At 45.0% G+C, this 15,157-nt stretch overlaps 2 protein-coding genes across 3 annotated transcripts; one reads left to right on the top strand and one right to left on the bottom strand.

Moving 5' to 3' along the window:
* Positions 1–3,425: 3,425 nt before the first annotated feature.
* BLOC1S4 (biogenesis of lysosomal organelles complex-1, subunit 4, cappuccino) lies at positions 3,426–4,707 on the bottom strand. The gene has a single exon (XM_012002157.1). The coding sequence runs from the start codon at positions 4,578–4,580 to the stop codon at positions 3,930–3,932; it is 651 nt and encodes a 216-aa protein (XP_011857547.1). The 5' UTR covers positions 4,581–4,707; the 3' UTR covers positions 3,426–3,929.
* Positions 4,708–10,730: 6,023 nt separating this feature from the next.
* On the top strand, positions 10,731–12,952 carry MRFAP1L1 (Morf4 family associated protein 1-like 1). Of its 2 annotated transcripts, none has more exons than XM_012002155.1 (2): positions 10,731–11,429; positions 12,014–12,952. In XM_012002155.1, the coding sequence occupies exon 1, from the start codon at positions 11,031–11,033 to the stop codon at positions 11,412–11,414; it is 384 nt and encodes a 127-aa protein (XP_011857545.1). In that variant the 5' UTR covers positions 10,731–11,030; the 3' UTR covers positions 11,415–11,429; positions 12,014–12,952. The 2 variants fall into 2 exon arrangements, with proteins under 2 accessions (XP_011857545.1, XP_011857546.1); XM_012002156.1 differs by having other exon boundaries at positions 10,731–11,434.
* The last annotated feature ends 2,205 nt before the right edge of the window (positions 12,953–15,157 follow it).

Genomic DNA, 15,157 nt, shown 5'->3' with positions numbered 1-15,157 from the left:
CACAGTGCATTCCCAGTGCTCTGTCCATCCCCACTGCTACCCAACCCATCCAAGCCACCGGCATCTCTCCTGCGCCACTCAACAGCCTCTTAAGTGGTCTCCTGCTTCCCTTTCCCCACTCCAAGCCACTCCTGCATGGAATGCAGCAGCCAAAGAGGCCTTTAAACAACATACATCAGACAGATTGGGCTTTCTCTAAAGCTCTCTTTAGCTTCTCTTCACATTGGAATAAAGCCCAATTTCTGTTCTCTGGCTTGAGTTGGCTCCTGCCCCCTTACTTACTCCCCTGCAGCCTTCCCTTGACCCTGGAAGATGCCCCATAGCATCTTTCCCTTCATATGAGGACATGCAAAGGGGACATATGAAGTGTCCCCTTCATAGTGCTTGCTACAGTTTGTGATATGTGTCTGTGTCATTATCTGATGGCTGTCTACCTTACCCACCTCCAGGAGTAAAAAGTGGATGTTAGCTCTGCCCACTTAACTGCATACTCAGCAAGCAGGTAGCACATCCCTGGTACGCTCACGTATCTGTGGAATAAGTGATTATCAGAATGACTGAGTGAATGAACCACTTCACAAAATCTAGGCACCCCATAAGGAATGCAAGACAGAAAGGCAGATAGGAGAATTCAGTCAGACTAAGGGCTTGCTCAGAAATCAAGCACCATGGGAGGACTAGGACACAAAGAAAAACAAGATGTGGTTCTTTCCCAAGAGCTGGGCAGGCCAGTGCGTGAGAAAGTCAGACACCCAATCCAATTGAGTCTGACCCAAGGTTCAGTCAAACACCACACAGACATTTCCGTGGGCTCCAACGGGGCTTTGTTCTTAATCGTGCCCTGGGATGTTGCTACAGAACTTGCAGAACTATCCTTCTAAGAAGACTCCTTTTATGTGCTGAGAAGTTAAAAAACATTGTCCAGATTCAGGCGCAGTGGCTCATGCTTGTATTCCCAGGGCTTTGGGAGGCCTAGGCCAGAGGATCACTGGAGGCCAGCCTGGGCAACATAGTGAGACCCCGGCTCTACTAAAAATACAAAAATAAGGCCTGCAATTCTAAAACAATTATTGTCTGGCCCTTTTGGGACTTTGCTGGTCCCTGCCTGAGATCAGTTAGCAGGTTCACACTGGGCTGCCTGACTCCAGCATCTACAAGACTCCTCCCATTCCTCAAAGATGTGGCTTCAGGGAAAAGCCACAGGTGCTCACTAGCTCATTTGTACCCAGTTGTATTTGGTGCATACACCGACTCCTGCATACCAGAAGCTGCCCTTGGACTAAGGGGATATCCTATGGACTCCCGAGACTCTTGGCAATTTTTGTGCTAATGCATGTGGGAGCTAAGAACAAATTAACTGACGCCAGTGTGATGGTGCCTCCCTAAAGCTTTATTAGACCCTATTCCTATCCCTTTTTATACTTCCGGAATGTGGGGGAATGCCAGACCCCAGCAACAGAGATGGTCTGCAGGAGTCATCCAGGATGACATCTGGGCCTCCTCCTATAGCTCCAGGGGTACGAGCCCTCCTCCCAACTTGTTACGGACTTAAGAGGTAGAAGGACCCATTTTCCAAGATGCAAAGGGCGCTCTTGGTTCTCCAGCTGGTCAGAGTTAGGATGAAGAGGCAGGAGCCAGGTGGTCTAAATGCGGCAGTACCAAGGAGAGTGGGGGTGTGCCTGGCCTCCCCATCCCCATTCTTAAGGCAGACACACCTTCAGTTAGTATGTCTTGCACTGTGCAAACCAGCTTCAATTCCCCAAACAAGAAGGCCCTGCACAAATCCCTATTTGAAAAGCTCAGGAATAACACCAATTAACTACAAGAATTTCAGAAGCCAGGGCCCCTTAGAGATAAGCTGCACATACAATCATGCTATCATCTGAACCAGGACTTTTTACTTTTAGATGGATTGCTAGAATATTTTATGAATAGCATTAAAAACTTAAGCTGAATATCATTTTCTTACTGGTTATTATACTTTTAATTTTCTCAACCCAATTTATTTTTTTTGAAGGGAAATTAAATATCTAAGCATTGTACACCTGTAACTAATAAAGTTTTACTTTACAGCACACTTATTAACTTATGCTTTCTGGAATTTAAGGTTTCTATTATGCAGATATTAAATCTTAAAGTTATTCTAATTTTTCATAATTTGTCCTAATTACTGATTTTTTTTTTTTTTTTTTTTTTTTTTGAGACGGAGTTTCACTCTTGTTGCCCAGGCTGGAGTGCAGTGGAGCAATCTCGGCTCACTGAAACCTCCACCTCCCAGGTTCAAGCGATTCTCCTGCCTCAGCCTCTCTAGTAGCTGGGATTACAGGCGTGAGCCACCATGCGTGGCTAGTTTTTTGTATTTTTAGTAGAGATGGGGTTTCACCATGTTGGCCAGGCGGGTCTTGAATTCCTGGCCTCAGGTGATCCACCTGCCTCGGCCTCCCAAAGTGCTGGGATTACAGGTGTGAGCTACTGTGCCCGGCCCCTAATTACTGCTTTTGAACATTAAGTGAAAAATCTTTTAGCAATGTATTGTTATGTAAGGAGGCTATTTTCATATTCAGTGACTATGTCATCAAAATATATGAATTACTTATAGGGGTACCAGCAGTTGCTGAATATTAAATGTAGGTTACCTGTTCTTTCAGCTTCTACATTCAGAGTTCCTTAATTTGTAGTCAATGAACCACCTGAATAAAAAATGTTAAGTATGTGACAGTGAAGGTCCACGAAAGCTAGATGCACGATTACATGATCAGATTCTTCACAACACACAGCTAAATGAAAATACAGCTACTCTATGAACCTCAAAGATCTATGATGACACTGAAAATGACACAAAGGCAACCTAAGCTGTATGCTTTTTTAGCGTCTACTATTTAGGAGGGCCACCTTATGAAATAGATTTGAATCTCAATAAAAGCCTATTGTATCCGCAAGAAAATCCTAATACCATTCACTCACACAAATGATTTAACTCTCCATTTCAAGGGGAAAGAAACATACCATGCTTTGAAACGAAAGCTATAGCTTTTCACATTAGCTCTCTAAAGGAGGTATACTCAAGCCCCTTTTCTTTATCCCACTACCAAAAGCATATGAGCAATACAAGCCAATATGTGGAATTCTTTTCAGAAGGAAATCATGTCCAGTAAAACTTAAAATTTCTATTAGTATTTAAATTATAAACCAAACATTGGCAACCCCCCCCCCACACACACACACATATATATGTTTGCTATGGACAAATCAAGACTGTGAGGTCATACGTTCAAATACAACTTTGGAATTAGTCACAAAAAATCAACATATTTTCTCAGAAATTGTACCATTTCCTTTGGTTTACAATCCATGCTACAGGAGGCTTAATCTTAAATAATGTACCATTTACCCTAAGAGTAGGGTGCAGAAAACTGAATGACTACTAGGATTGAATAATAACAAGGCTTTAATGGCTCAATTTTCTTATGATTATACAAACATACAAATCTTGAAAAGGTAACGCCGTGTAGTAAAATCCATAAAAATAACAGTTTTGCCACAGTGCAGAGCAAAGTTCATTCAGTTTGATTCCCCATGCCCTCGCCAAGCAGCTTTCTGATTAGAGCTGGAAGACACAGGCTGGGCGCGGAGGCGACCCTGTAGTCCCAGCTACTGGGGAGGCTGAGGTGGAAGGATCACTCGAGTCCAGGAGTTTCCGGCCAGTGTGGACAACATAGCAAGACCCCGTCTCTTTTTTTTAAAATTGGGAGGCATAAAGTCTATACATTCTACACTGAATCATGAATACACTACGGAGAGTGTGCAGAAAGTAAACCCTGAAATCCCACACTCCAACATCATGTATGTCCATGAGCAGGATTTGCAATTCACTTCATACTGGAGGTAAGCACCTCAGCTGGGGTCCTCTTGCCGCAGTGGTCAGGCCGTCAGAGCTGAGGCCTTTCACTACAAGGGAAGTAGTCTTCGGTCCGAAACAGGACGGGGGCTTCGTAGCCGGCTTGCTGTGGCCTCGAGGGAGCAGACTTGCTAAAGAGCGAGGGCACGTTCATCGTGTGCAGGAGCTTCTTGAACGCCCTGGGGAAGGTGCCCAGCTCGGCCTCGGCCTTGGTGACCTGCTCCTCCATCCTGGCTACGCGGCCGCCCACCATCCTCACGAAGGCCTCCAGCCGGTCGATCCTGCTGTAGATGTGCCGCATCTCGGCGGCCTTCGCGTGGATGCGCGGCACGCCCTCGCTGACGACTTGGGAAGAGTCGCCGCGAAGCATGTCCAGCATGCCCACGAACTCGTCCACTCTGGTGAGCAGGTCCTCCAGGCTCGCGTCCAGGGCCTCGACCTCGGGCCGCGCCCCGGCCCCGGGCAGCAGGCAGGCGGCGTAGCCCGCAGCGGCGCGGCGAAGCAGCGGCAGGTCGCGGCCCGGCGCACCGTCCTCCGCGCCCTCATCCTCCCACGGCCCCGAGGCGCTGCTGTGGCTCTGGGACACAGTGCCACTGTCCCCGCTCCAGGCGGCGCCCTGAGGCTCGGCCTCTTCCGCCAGCCCCTCGGGCGGCGCTCCGCTATCTGAGGAGCTACCCTCCATAGCGACCGCCTTGCTATGCAGCGCCCGCTTCCGACCTCCGCGCGCTCACGCACACGCACGCACGCGCGCTCACGCCTTTGCTTCCGGCGGCCTGAGAGCGCGTCTGTGCACGCGCACCCACCTTTGTTTCCGGCCTCCCAGCGCGTTCACGCTCACGCATGCGCGCTGCGGTTTTCTCACGCCCGCGCTCACATTCATCTTTTTTTTTTTTTTTTTTTTTTTAGCGAAGGTGTAGCAGGAATACAACACAGTGCATATATTTTAAATGTGCACATTGATGACTTTGTACACATCCATGCAACCATGCATATTCTATCCAGACCAACTGTTAGGACATGTCCAACACCCATGAAAGTCTCCCTTCTGTCTTTCATTTCCTTTTTCTGTTTATAGTAAAATAAATGAGATAAACAAGACGAAACACAAAAGGGACGCACCTTGACTACTTTGGATGATTTTTAAAGTCCTCAGCTTCGTCTGATTGCAAATGGTGTAAAACTAAGAAATAGTAATACTTTCCAAGCAAATATCAAATCCAGGGTACTGCCAGAAGAAAACAAAGATGAAGTTGAGATTTGACGGTAAAATCCTTTAAAATCTCATAAAAAGCAAAGATTGTGCCTCAGGATACCATTCACTTAGACTAACAGCTCCTTAAAGAGATTAATGGTGTGGCTCACAGAGTCCATCAATCAAACCACAGGGCCTCCAGAAGGCTTAAGGCTTGTTCCTCAGTATTAGCAGAACCCCAAAATAGATAGAGATGGACTTATCTCAAAGGGATTTGTAGGTTGCACTTTTGTCTAACGGAGTGAACCCTGATGAGATTCACAGGAGACCTATTAAGTTTTTTAAAGATAATTATATTGACACAAACATTGCAGATTGGACTGGAAGGGAAAGGCCTTTGGATCCCCTCTCCCCAAACTTCTACAAGCAGGAATCAGACTGAGAAAAAGACTCATTAGCAAACACATGGTACATTTCATGAAAAAGGAAGTATAACCAGGAGCCCAGATGGTGGAACTGGGAGTCATGGAGTCCTAGACCTTGAGACTGGATGGCAGAGTTACCATGGACTGGTAACTTGTTTGTACTTCCAATTTCCCCCGTTTTGAACAGGACTGGTAGTGGCTATCTAGTGGTAGTGGTAGCGGAACAGGTCTGTAGTGATTATCCTGTGCTAGCCCCACAATTGTGTATTCGAGGCATGGGGGCGGAGAACTTGTCTCCTTAGCTTCAAAAGTCTACAGATCAAGAAGAATTGTACTCTAAGAGCGGAATTTAAGGAACTACGCTCAGAAAGCCTCATCTACATCTGATCTAATTTAGAAGACAAAATTCTGGACTTAAAGCTGATGTGACAATAGGATAGTAATACTTAAAACTACATGATATTTTTTAAAATGTAACTTTTGGGGACCTTGGATGGAGGGGAGTGTGGTTAGCATGTTAAAATGGCATGAATTGGTAGTCAGAGGACAAACTGTGATTGCTAGCCAGCCTTCAAGATGACTCCCAGTGGTTTCTTCCTCCTGGTATTCTCACTCTTGTGTATTCCCTCTTGTTGAGTATATACTGGACTTAGTGACTTCACTTGCTCATAATAAACTGAAGAAGACAGAAGCAATGTTGTATGATTTGGACATTAGTTCATAAAAGGTAGTGTGGCATCTCTTTCCCTCCAACCTGAGAAAGGAAAATAAATCTTACAATCACCAAGCTAAAAGAAAAGTCAAGTTGGAAACTGCTCAGGGCAAACCTGCCTCACATTCTATTCACGGCCACTCCTCTGCTCACTGAGATAAATGCATATCTGATTGCCTCCTTTGGAGAGGCGAATCAGAAACTCAAAATGACCGGGCACGGTGGCTTACGCCTGTAACCCCAACACTTTGTGAGGCTGAGGTGGGTGGATCATTTGAGATCAGGAGTTCGAGACCAGCCTGGCCAACATGGTGAAACCCTGTCTCTAATAAAAATACAAAAGTTTAGCCGGTCGTGGTGGTACACACCTGTAATCCCAGCTACTTGGGAGGCTGAAGCAGGAGAATTGCTTGAATCTGCGAGGAGGAGGTTGCAGTGAGCCGAGATCATGCCACTACACTCCAGCCTGGGCGACAGGGTGAGACTCCATCTCAAAAAAAAAGAAAGAAAGAAACTCAAAAGAATGCAACCATTTTTCTCTTATCTACCCAAGACCTGGAAGCCCCCTCCCCACTTTGAGTTGTCCCTCCTTTGCTTTGAGATGTCTCACCTTTCTGGACCAATCCATCGTTCCTCTTACATATGTTGATTGATGTCTCATGTCTCCCTAAAATGTATAAAACCAAGCTGTGCTCTGACCACCTTGGACACATATCATCAGGACCTCCTGAGGCTGTGTCACGGGCACACATCCTCAACCTTGGCAAAATAAACTTTCTAAATTAACTGAGACATGTCTCTGATATTAGGGGTTCACAAACCACTTGCTCTGGGGAAACCAGCTGCCTTGTTGTGGGCAGCTCCATGGAGAAGCCCATATAGCAAAGAGCTGAGACCAACAGCTAGAGAAAAACAGCCTCTTTCCAACAACTACATGAGTAAGCCATCTTGGAAGTGGATGCTCCAGCCTCATTCAAACTCAGATATGACTGCAGCCCCAGCTGATAGGTTCACTGCAACCTCATGTAAGATACTAAACTGAAACTACATAAGATAATGCTATGGTCTGAATGTTTGTGTCCTCATATCCCAATTCATATGTTTAAATTCTACCCCACAAGGTGATTGATATGGTTTGGATGTCCCACCCAAATCTCATGTTGAAATGTAATCCCCAGTGTTGGAGCTGGAGCCTGCTGGTAGTTGACTGGATCATGGGGACAGATTTCTCATGAATGGTTTAGGACCATCCCCTTTGTACTGCTCCTGTGATTAGTGAGTTCTCGTGAGATCTAGTCATTTAACGTGTGTGGCACCTCCTCCCACCTCTTGCTCCTGCTTTGGTCATGTGACATGCCTGCTCTCCCTTTGCCTTCTGCCATGATTATAAGTTTCCTGAAGCCTCCCCAGAAGCCAAGCAGATGCCAGCACCATGCTTCCTGTACAGCCTGCAGAACCCTTAGCCAATTAAGCCTTTGTTCTTCATAAATTACCCAGTCTCAGATATTCCTTTATAGCAATGTGAGAACAGCTCAACACAGTGCTGGTATTAGGAAATTGGGCCTTTGGGAAGTGATCTGGTCATGGGGTCAGAGCCCTCATGAATGTGACTAGTACCCTTATAAAGGATATAAGGCCAGCTGCAGTGGCTCATGCTTGTAATCTCAACACTTTGGGAGGAAGAGGCAGGAGAATTGTTTGAGGCTAGGAGTTTGAGACTAGCCTGGACAACATAGCAAGACCCCCGTCTCTACAAAAAAAATTTTTGTTTAAGCTGGGTGTGGTGCCATGTGCCTGTAGTCCCAGCTACTCAGGAGGTGGAGGCTAGAGGATCACTTGAGCTCAGGAGTTTGAGGCAGTGAGCTATGCTCATTCCACTGCACTTTAGCCTGTGCAAAAAGAGCAAGACTTTGTCTATAAGTAGTATAAGAGGGCTGGGTGCAGCAGCTCACGCCTGTAATCCCAGCACTTTGGAAGGCTGGGGCAGGTGGATCACCTAAGGTCAGGAGTTTGAGACAAGCTTGGCCAACATGGTGAAACCCCATCTCTACTAATAATACAAAAATTAGCCGGGCATGGTGGCAGGCACCTGTAATCCCAGCTACTTAGGAGGCTGAGGCAGGAGAATCGCTTGAACCCTGGAGGCAGAGGTTTCAGTGAGCAGAGACTGCATCATTGCACTCCAGCCTGGGCGACAAGAGTGAAACTCCATCTCCAAAACAAAACAAAATAAAAGACGTATAAGAGAGACCCCTTGCTCCTTCCATCCTCTGAGGTCACAGCAAGAAGGAACCATTTATGAACCAAAATACTAGTTCTCACCAGACAGAATCTACTAGCACTTTGATCTTGGACTTAACATTCACCAGAACTGTGAGAAGCTGGCCACCTTATGGTATTTTGTTAGAGCAGCCTAAATGCAGTATGACAGATAATAAATATTTTAAAGCTGCTAAATGTTGGGGTAACTGGTTATGCAGTAATAAACTATTGAAGGAATATGCTACCATTTATTCATTTTATTTATTTATTCTCCTGTTGATGAACATTTGGTTTGTTTTAACTTTGGGGCTATTATAATAAAGCTGCTGTGAATATTCTTGTATATGTATTTTTATAAACAATTGCATTCAAACTCTCTTAAGTGTATAACAAGGTGTCAATTTGCTAGAACATAGGATTGGTATATGTTTAATCTTGGTAGATACTGCCAAATAGTTTTCCAAAATTATTGTAACAACTTACATTCCCATTTTTATGGGCTGAATATATGTGTCCCCCAATATTTTTATGTTGAGGCCCTAACCCCCAGTGTGGCTATACTTGGAGTAAAGCAGTAAGGTTAAATAAGGTCATACAAGTGGGGGCATGATCCTATAGCTTCATGTTCTTATAAGAAGAGACACAAGAGAGCACTCCTTCCTGTACCCCACAACACTGCATGCACAAAGAAGAGATCATGTGAGGACTGCAGCAGGAAGGCGGTCATCTGCAATTCAGGAAGAGAGCCCTCACCTCCAGAAACCAGATTTGCTGGCACGTTAATCATGGACTTCTGGCCTCTAGAACTGTGAGAGGATAAATGTCTGTGTTTAAGCCACCCAGTCTATAGTATTTTGTTATGGTGTTCAGACTAGACTAAGACATCCATCAAGAATGTGTAAGAGTTCCAGTTGTTCCACATCTTCCCCAATACTTGGTATTGTCAGTATTTTCAATTTTAGTAATTCTAGTGGATGTACAGTGCTTCCTCGTTGTGCTTTCTAATCTGCATTTCCCTGTTGAATCATGAAGTTGAAAACCTCTTCCTATACTTATTGGCCATTCGGATATTCTCTTTTGTGAAGTGCCAGCCTATGTCTTTTGCCTGTTTTAAAATTTTGTCTTTTCCTTCTTGATCTGTAGGAGTTCTCAATATATTCTGCATGAGTCAAATATCTTTTTTCACAGTGCCTTGCTCTTTCCCTCTTAATGTTCTTTTGATGAACATCTGCTAGAATGTTGGTGTTTGCAAAACTGTTTCGCACACGTCATCTTACAAATCCCTCTTCCCACTGACAGATATTCAGGCTGGGGCCATTGGTCTTTAGCAGACTGGAAAACTGAAGTTCTGATCTGTGGCACTTGTGTAAGAAGGATCCCCCCTCTACACACACTCATATTACTACTAGTGTGGCACTGGATGACTAAGCCTAGCAATAGACTTCTTCCATTCCACAATGGCATTAGGTTGGTGATCAAAACGTATTGACGATCAAAGCCACATTTACTAGGTCCCTGCTCATTTTCAGGTCTTGTGTGTGGAGGGACATAAAGGTGACCAAGACCAGAACCTGTCCCCAAACAGCCTCCAGTCTGGTAGAGGCACTTAGGTACTAGGGAATTCCTCTCTCTAAAGCATTCTCTAAGGCCCTGCTTGACGCCAGGCTGACGGAAAGGGCGGAGGACAGAACTGAAACAGAAGTTGCCCTTTACCGTGAGGACCTTACAGACTCTGAAGAGAGACCAAAAATCACGAGCCAGAACCACCCAAGGCAGCGAGCGAAATTCCCCCCAGAACAAAAGTATGAGCCAGGGGTGGGGAGGACAGAGGGACGAGTTCCATTCTAGAACACTGAGCAGGGACTGTGGACCCACATTGCTTTGAGCTCAAATCACGACTTTTAGCCCGGTTTTTACTTCTCTTATAGGTTCGTTGTGAGGGCTAAGTGAATTCATATAAATTAATCCAAGCTTCTGCATGCTTAGATAGTAAGCGCTGTGAACGCCAGCCAGTCTTATTCAAATATGGGGAAGGGAGGGTCACTTTTACTTTAAAAAAATAATAATAAAAGTAAAACCCCTCTGAAGGGAAGCTTTAGGGGAAGACGCGAACAAACCTGCCGCCACCAATCTAAATTAGAGACGAGGGCGAGGCGGGGCGCCGGGAAGCTGACAGGGATAGCCATGCGCGCGCCCGAGACCCCTTTACGTGCGCGCGCCCGCTACTGGGTCTCGCCGAAGGCGTGACCGTAAAGGAGCCCGGCTCTGTCGTGAAAGGGCCGCAAAAAGGCCGAGGGCGAGTTGACGGCTGCGACTCCATTTCGCAGGTCGCTTTGCTGTGTGTATCCGCGGCGATTCTTCCCACGGAGTTCTAAAGCTAAAGGCTTACAATTAAAAGGAAGAAAAAAATTAAAGATAATTCGGGAGTACTGTTGACAAAGCGTGTGGGCTCAGCCTCCAGCAATCACTGCTGATCTCCAGTCCCTGGGGGGTTCCGGTAAGAAGAACGCCCCTCCGGTACTGAAGAAGCGGCAGGAGGAGATGCGGCCCCTGGACATAGACGAGGTGGAAGCGCCTGAGGAAGTGGAGGTGCTGGAGCCGGAGGAGGATTTCGAGCAGTTCCTGCTCCCGGTCATCAACGAGATGCGCGAGGACATCGCGTCTCTTATACGCGAGCACGGGCGGGCGTACCTGCGAACCAGGAGCAAGCTGTGGGAGATGGACAATATGCTCATCCAGATCAAAACGCAGGTAGAGGCCTCGGAGGAGAGCGCCCTCAATCACGTGCAGCACCCGAGTGGCGAAGCCGACGAGAGAGTGTCGGAGTTGTGCGAGAAGGCTGAGGAGAAGGCCAAGGAGATTGCGAAGATGGCAGAGATGCTGGTCGAGCTCGTCTGGCGAATAGAGAGAAGCGAGTCTTCTTGAAGGAGGAGATCGGCGGTAAGGTCGGAAACTCGCGGGAGCTTGGATGGAACTCAGTAGTCGCCCTAAGCATGGTTAAACCGCGCCCTGTAAAAAGTTATGTTCTAGGCCTGCATCCCCCATTTTATTGCATCGAAAATTGAGCATTGGGAACAAAGTTGGGGTCAAGAGGAAAGAATGCGTGCTGGTTTTGTTAGGTGTTAGTATACCGTTTTTTTGTGGCCTCTCCCTCCCACACTGGTAATCACAGAAAAATGAAAGTAACTTCGGGTTTGTTTTTGTGAAACGTAAGTCAGTTCTAATAGGGCAGTCGCCAGGAAGTAGACCTGTCTAGGCACTAAGGGAGTTTGGGGAAAGCCACAGAAGACCTAGGCTGTGGAGCACAATGGAACGCAGGCTGAGAACGCAGGGAAAGAAATAAAGAGTAAAGCCAGAGGCCATTACCTGAAATTTCCAGACTGTTCTATGAGACAGGTATGTCAGAGGACCGTGTCTCAAAGAAGTGACTTTCTTCTGGGTGGTTCACATTTATTTTTAACATCAAGATATGGAACTTTGAGAGTCAATGTCTTCATGGTAAATTTCTCCCAATTGTGCTTTAGGTTCACAGCTGAGGACTGTAGTCAACTGGTAAGGATGAACTGACACCTTGAGGAAACTGAAACAGCTTGTCATTTTCTCTGTTTTGTTTTTGTATGTTTTTTACCCCCATGTAACAGTCTCCCTTATGGTCAGTGATTGATGACCTCGATATGGATTTAGATCATCAAATGTGTTTGGTTCTGGAAATACAACTTTTGTCGAAGAAATACTTTCACAAGAGAAATGGGGCTTAATTAAGTTGTTTTCGTGGTCACGTTTATTCTTGTTACTTCGCTGTGTTTTTGAAATGTTGGGCATGGCCTTGTATTTTGCTGTTACCTTTGTGACCTGATTGTTTTTTGGAACACGTCAAGACTTGGGATCAGAATCTTCCAACTTTAGAGGTGCAGTGGAAGACACTACGCTGCCTGGTTGAGCCTGGTGAAGAATGTATTAATGAGACTGCTTTGCATAAAGCTGGGAAGAACGAGAAGACAGTTGGAGATGGAAGGTGGTTTTGTATATATTTTGGAACTTTAGTTCCTCTGTGAGATGAAAGAGGAGAGCTATGTTTTGTGGCACATTGTCTGATATATATTGTGTAACCTGTCAGGTGAGTTGATTTAGACAACATAGCTGACCTTTTATGACAAGGCAGTTTGATTAGGAACTGTCGTAATACCCTCACACATTACAGGGACATCAGAGAATGGCATCGAAGAGACAGTCTACAAAGAGCTTTAAGAGGCCAGAGAAAGGAAAAGACATTATCAGGGCCTGGAAAGTCTCTTCCAGTTCATCAGGGTAGTAGACCTGTCAGATGGGAGGTCAAAGTCAAACGTATAGTAAGTATTAATTTGCCTTGAAAAACAAAGACCTAAAAAACCTTTTTTAAAAAATAAATTTTTTGTTCACATGACCAAAGCCCCTCCTGTGTGTGTTAATAAAAGAATCATAAATCAATCTTTTTGAAATGGATGTTCTTCACTGAGTGTCATCAAATGGGGTTGAACTGCTTGTAGTTAAAGGCTCTTGGTAAGCCTGTAACTGAGGGAGAATTATTTCTGGAAGGTGCTGTGGAGATGAGCTGACGGAACACTCAGTTCTGAAGAGAAAAACTTTTCGGCTATCCTCTGGGCCAAGCCCCTGCTTTTCAGCAGCAGAAGTGTGTTTAGTCAACCAGTGGGAATGTAACGTGCTTCATATCTTATCCAAGGCACTAGGAACATAAAGGTGAGACATGGATGGGACGAAGGTGTGGGACAGAAATGGAAACAAGGAATTGCGATATAGAGTGTGTGGATATCATGTGGGAGCCCTGAGGAGGGAGTCAACTCTTAGTAGGGAAGTGTGTGAATTCAGAGCAGGTGACTTACCTGGGCCTGAAAAGTAGAAATGAATGAAGACATATAAGGCATAAGGATCAAAGTGAGCAAAAGCCTTTTGAGTTCCAGCACTGGGGAAACAGCCAGTGAGCTGGATGTTAAGGAGCGTGGAGGGGGTTGTGGGAGACAGAGTGAAACTGGCAGGCAGGGCCAAGAGATCTTCGTTAAGGAATTAGTTCATCTTCATAAACCTGTACTTCAGTGAGGTTTCTTCACCCTGGAATGTTTTCTCACAGAGTGCTAGTGGATGCTCAGAGCCATAGCGTAGGCATGGTACAGTTTCCAGAATTACTACATCTAATTTCATAAAAATAGATACATGATCGTAATAAGCTCAGATACACGTTTTGGATTAATGTGTAAAATAGGCATTTTAAAAATCAAGTACCTGAGCACAGAAAAATCACAGAAGCTGTTTCCGGCTTTGTCGTGATATCTAAGATCCTTGCTCACGTGCCTGCCTGTCTGTTTTCAGTAAAAACGAGAAGTACGGCTGGGGAGCCATAATTTCTGATAATCAGGGGAATGGCTGTCACATCTGTAGTTTAGAAAGATTACTCAAGACTGGGTATGGATTAATGTGAGTGTGGGCTATAAGGTAGCGGTAGGTGCAGAAGTAGAGATGGGAAGTGAGGGCCTGAACTGGGGCAGAATGAGTGGGAAGGACCAGCTAGGCTTTTCTGGAGGCAAGACTTGGTGTCTTTCTGTATCAGTCAACTAGACTAAACTGCTGTAACAGTTTACCCCAAAGCCTTAGTGGCTTGCAACACCCGAGGATTTTTTTTTCTTGTTCATATGGATCTATTAATACATTGTAGGTGAGTTGTTCCATATTCTCTTACTTCCAGGAGCTGGCTGAAGGAGCAGCTGCTCTTTGGGATATTGTGGATCTTGATTGCGAAAGCTGTTATTTACAAGTTACCTGACAGATTTAAATGCTTTGGGGGTGAAAAAACTGAGTCCTATACATACACACTCATAGACACACACACACACACATACTGTATATGTGCTATGTGCATACACATGTGTGCATATATACTATGTATATGTATGTTTTTCCCCTCGATTAACTGACCATAGATTATATTCATACGTAGGATTGCATTTCATCTCTTCAGTATCCTAGGGGTTTTTTTTTTTTTTCTTTCCTAAGTCTCCTTCAAATTTAGAGCCTAAAGAGTGTTCTGAATCATTTTTGAGCCTTGACTCTTAGGCAGAGCACTGTAGTGACAGGCTAATTGTCTTAACCCATGCTGTGATGAAAAAATAATTTAGAGACGTTGAGAGTTTTGTCTCGATTTCCTATTTAACTTACACATTTTCCTTTCATTGAATGATGTTATCAGTGGAATTTTAACAACTTCAAAGTCATCTAGAAAATTTGGATTGGCTTCTGTTAGTAGCTCTGAAAGTCATTGGTCTGTCATATGTGAGTCATTCATGCCCAACCTCCCCTTGCTCTAAAATCTGAAATTCTGTGCTTTCTTCCAAAAGACTGGGCAAATTCTTTAACCTTCACTTTCATCGGCTGGCTAGTGATGGCTGAGTCTTCAATAATGTTTTGTTTGACTGCTTCATCCCAGAGTTTTGTGTTTTCTGAAAATATTTTTAATGTGCAATATCCATATGGCTCACTGTGCCACTTTTCTAGTCTTTGCTTAGATGTTACAATACCAGAGAGGTCTTCCCATGCCACTCTTTTTAAAATAGCACTGCCATCCCCTATTACTCTCTGTCTTATTTTATTTTTCTTTTCATTACTTAATGTGTGATTGT

Source organism: Mandrillus leucophaeus, unplaced genomic scaffold, assembly GCF_000951045.1.
Source record: "Mandrillus leucophaeus isolate KB7577 unplaced genomic scaffold, Mleu.le_1.0 Scaffold68, whole genome shotgun sequence".
NCBI lineage: Eukaryota > Metazoa > Chordata > Mammalia > Primates > Cercopithecidae > Mandrillus > Mandrillus leucophaeus.
The sequence above is the reverse complement of the archived record's forward strand: the minus strand, read 5'-3'. Positions and strand labels throughout refer to the sequence as shown.

Excerpts from the sequence above, each read along its gene's own strand:
- BLOC1S4 (XM_012002157.1), bottom strand. The coding sequence starts at position 4,580 with ATGGAGGGTAGCTCCTCAGATAGCGGAGCGCCGCCCGAGGGGCTGGCG.
- MRFAP1L1 (XM_012002155.1), top strand. The coding sequence starts at position 11,031 with ATGCGGCCCCTGGACATAGACGAGGTGGAAGCGCCTGAGGAAGTGGAG.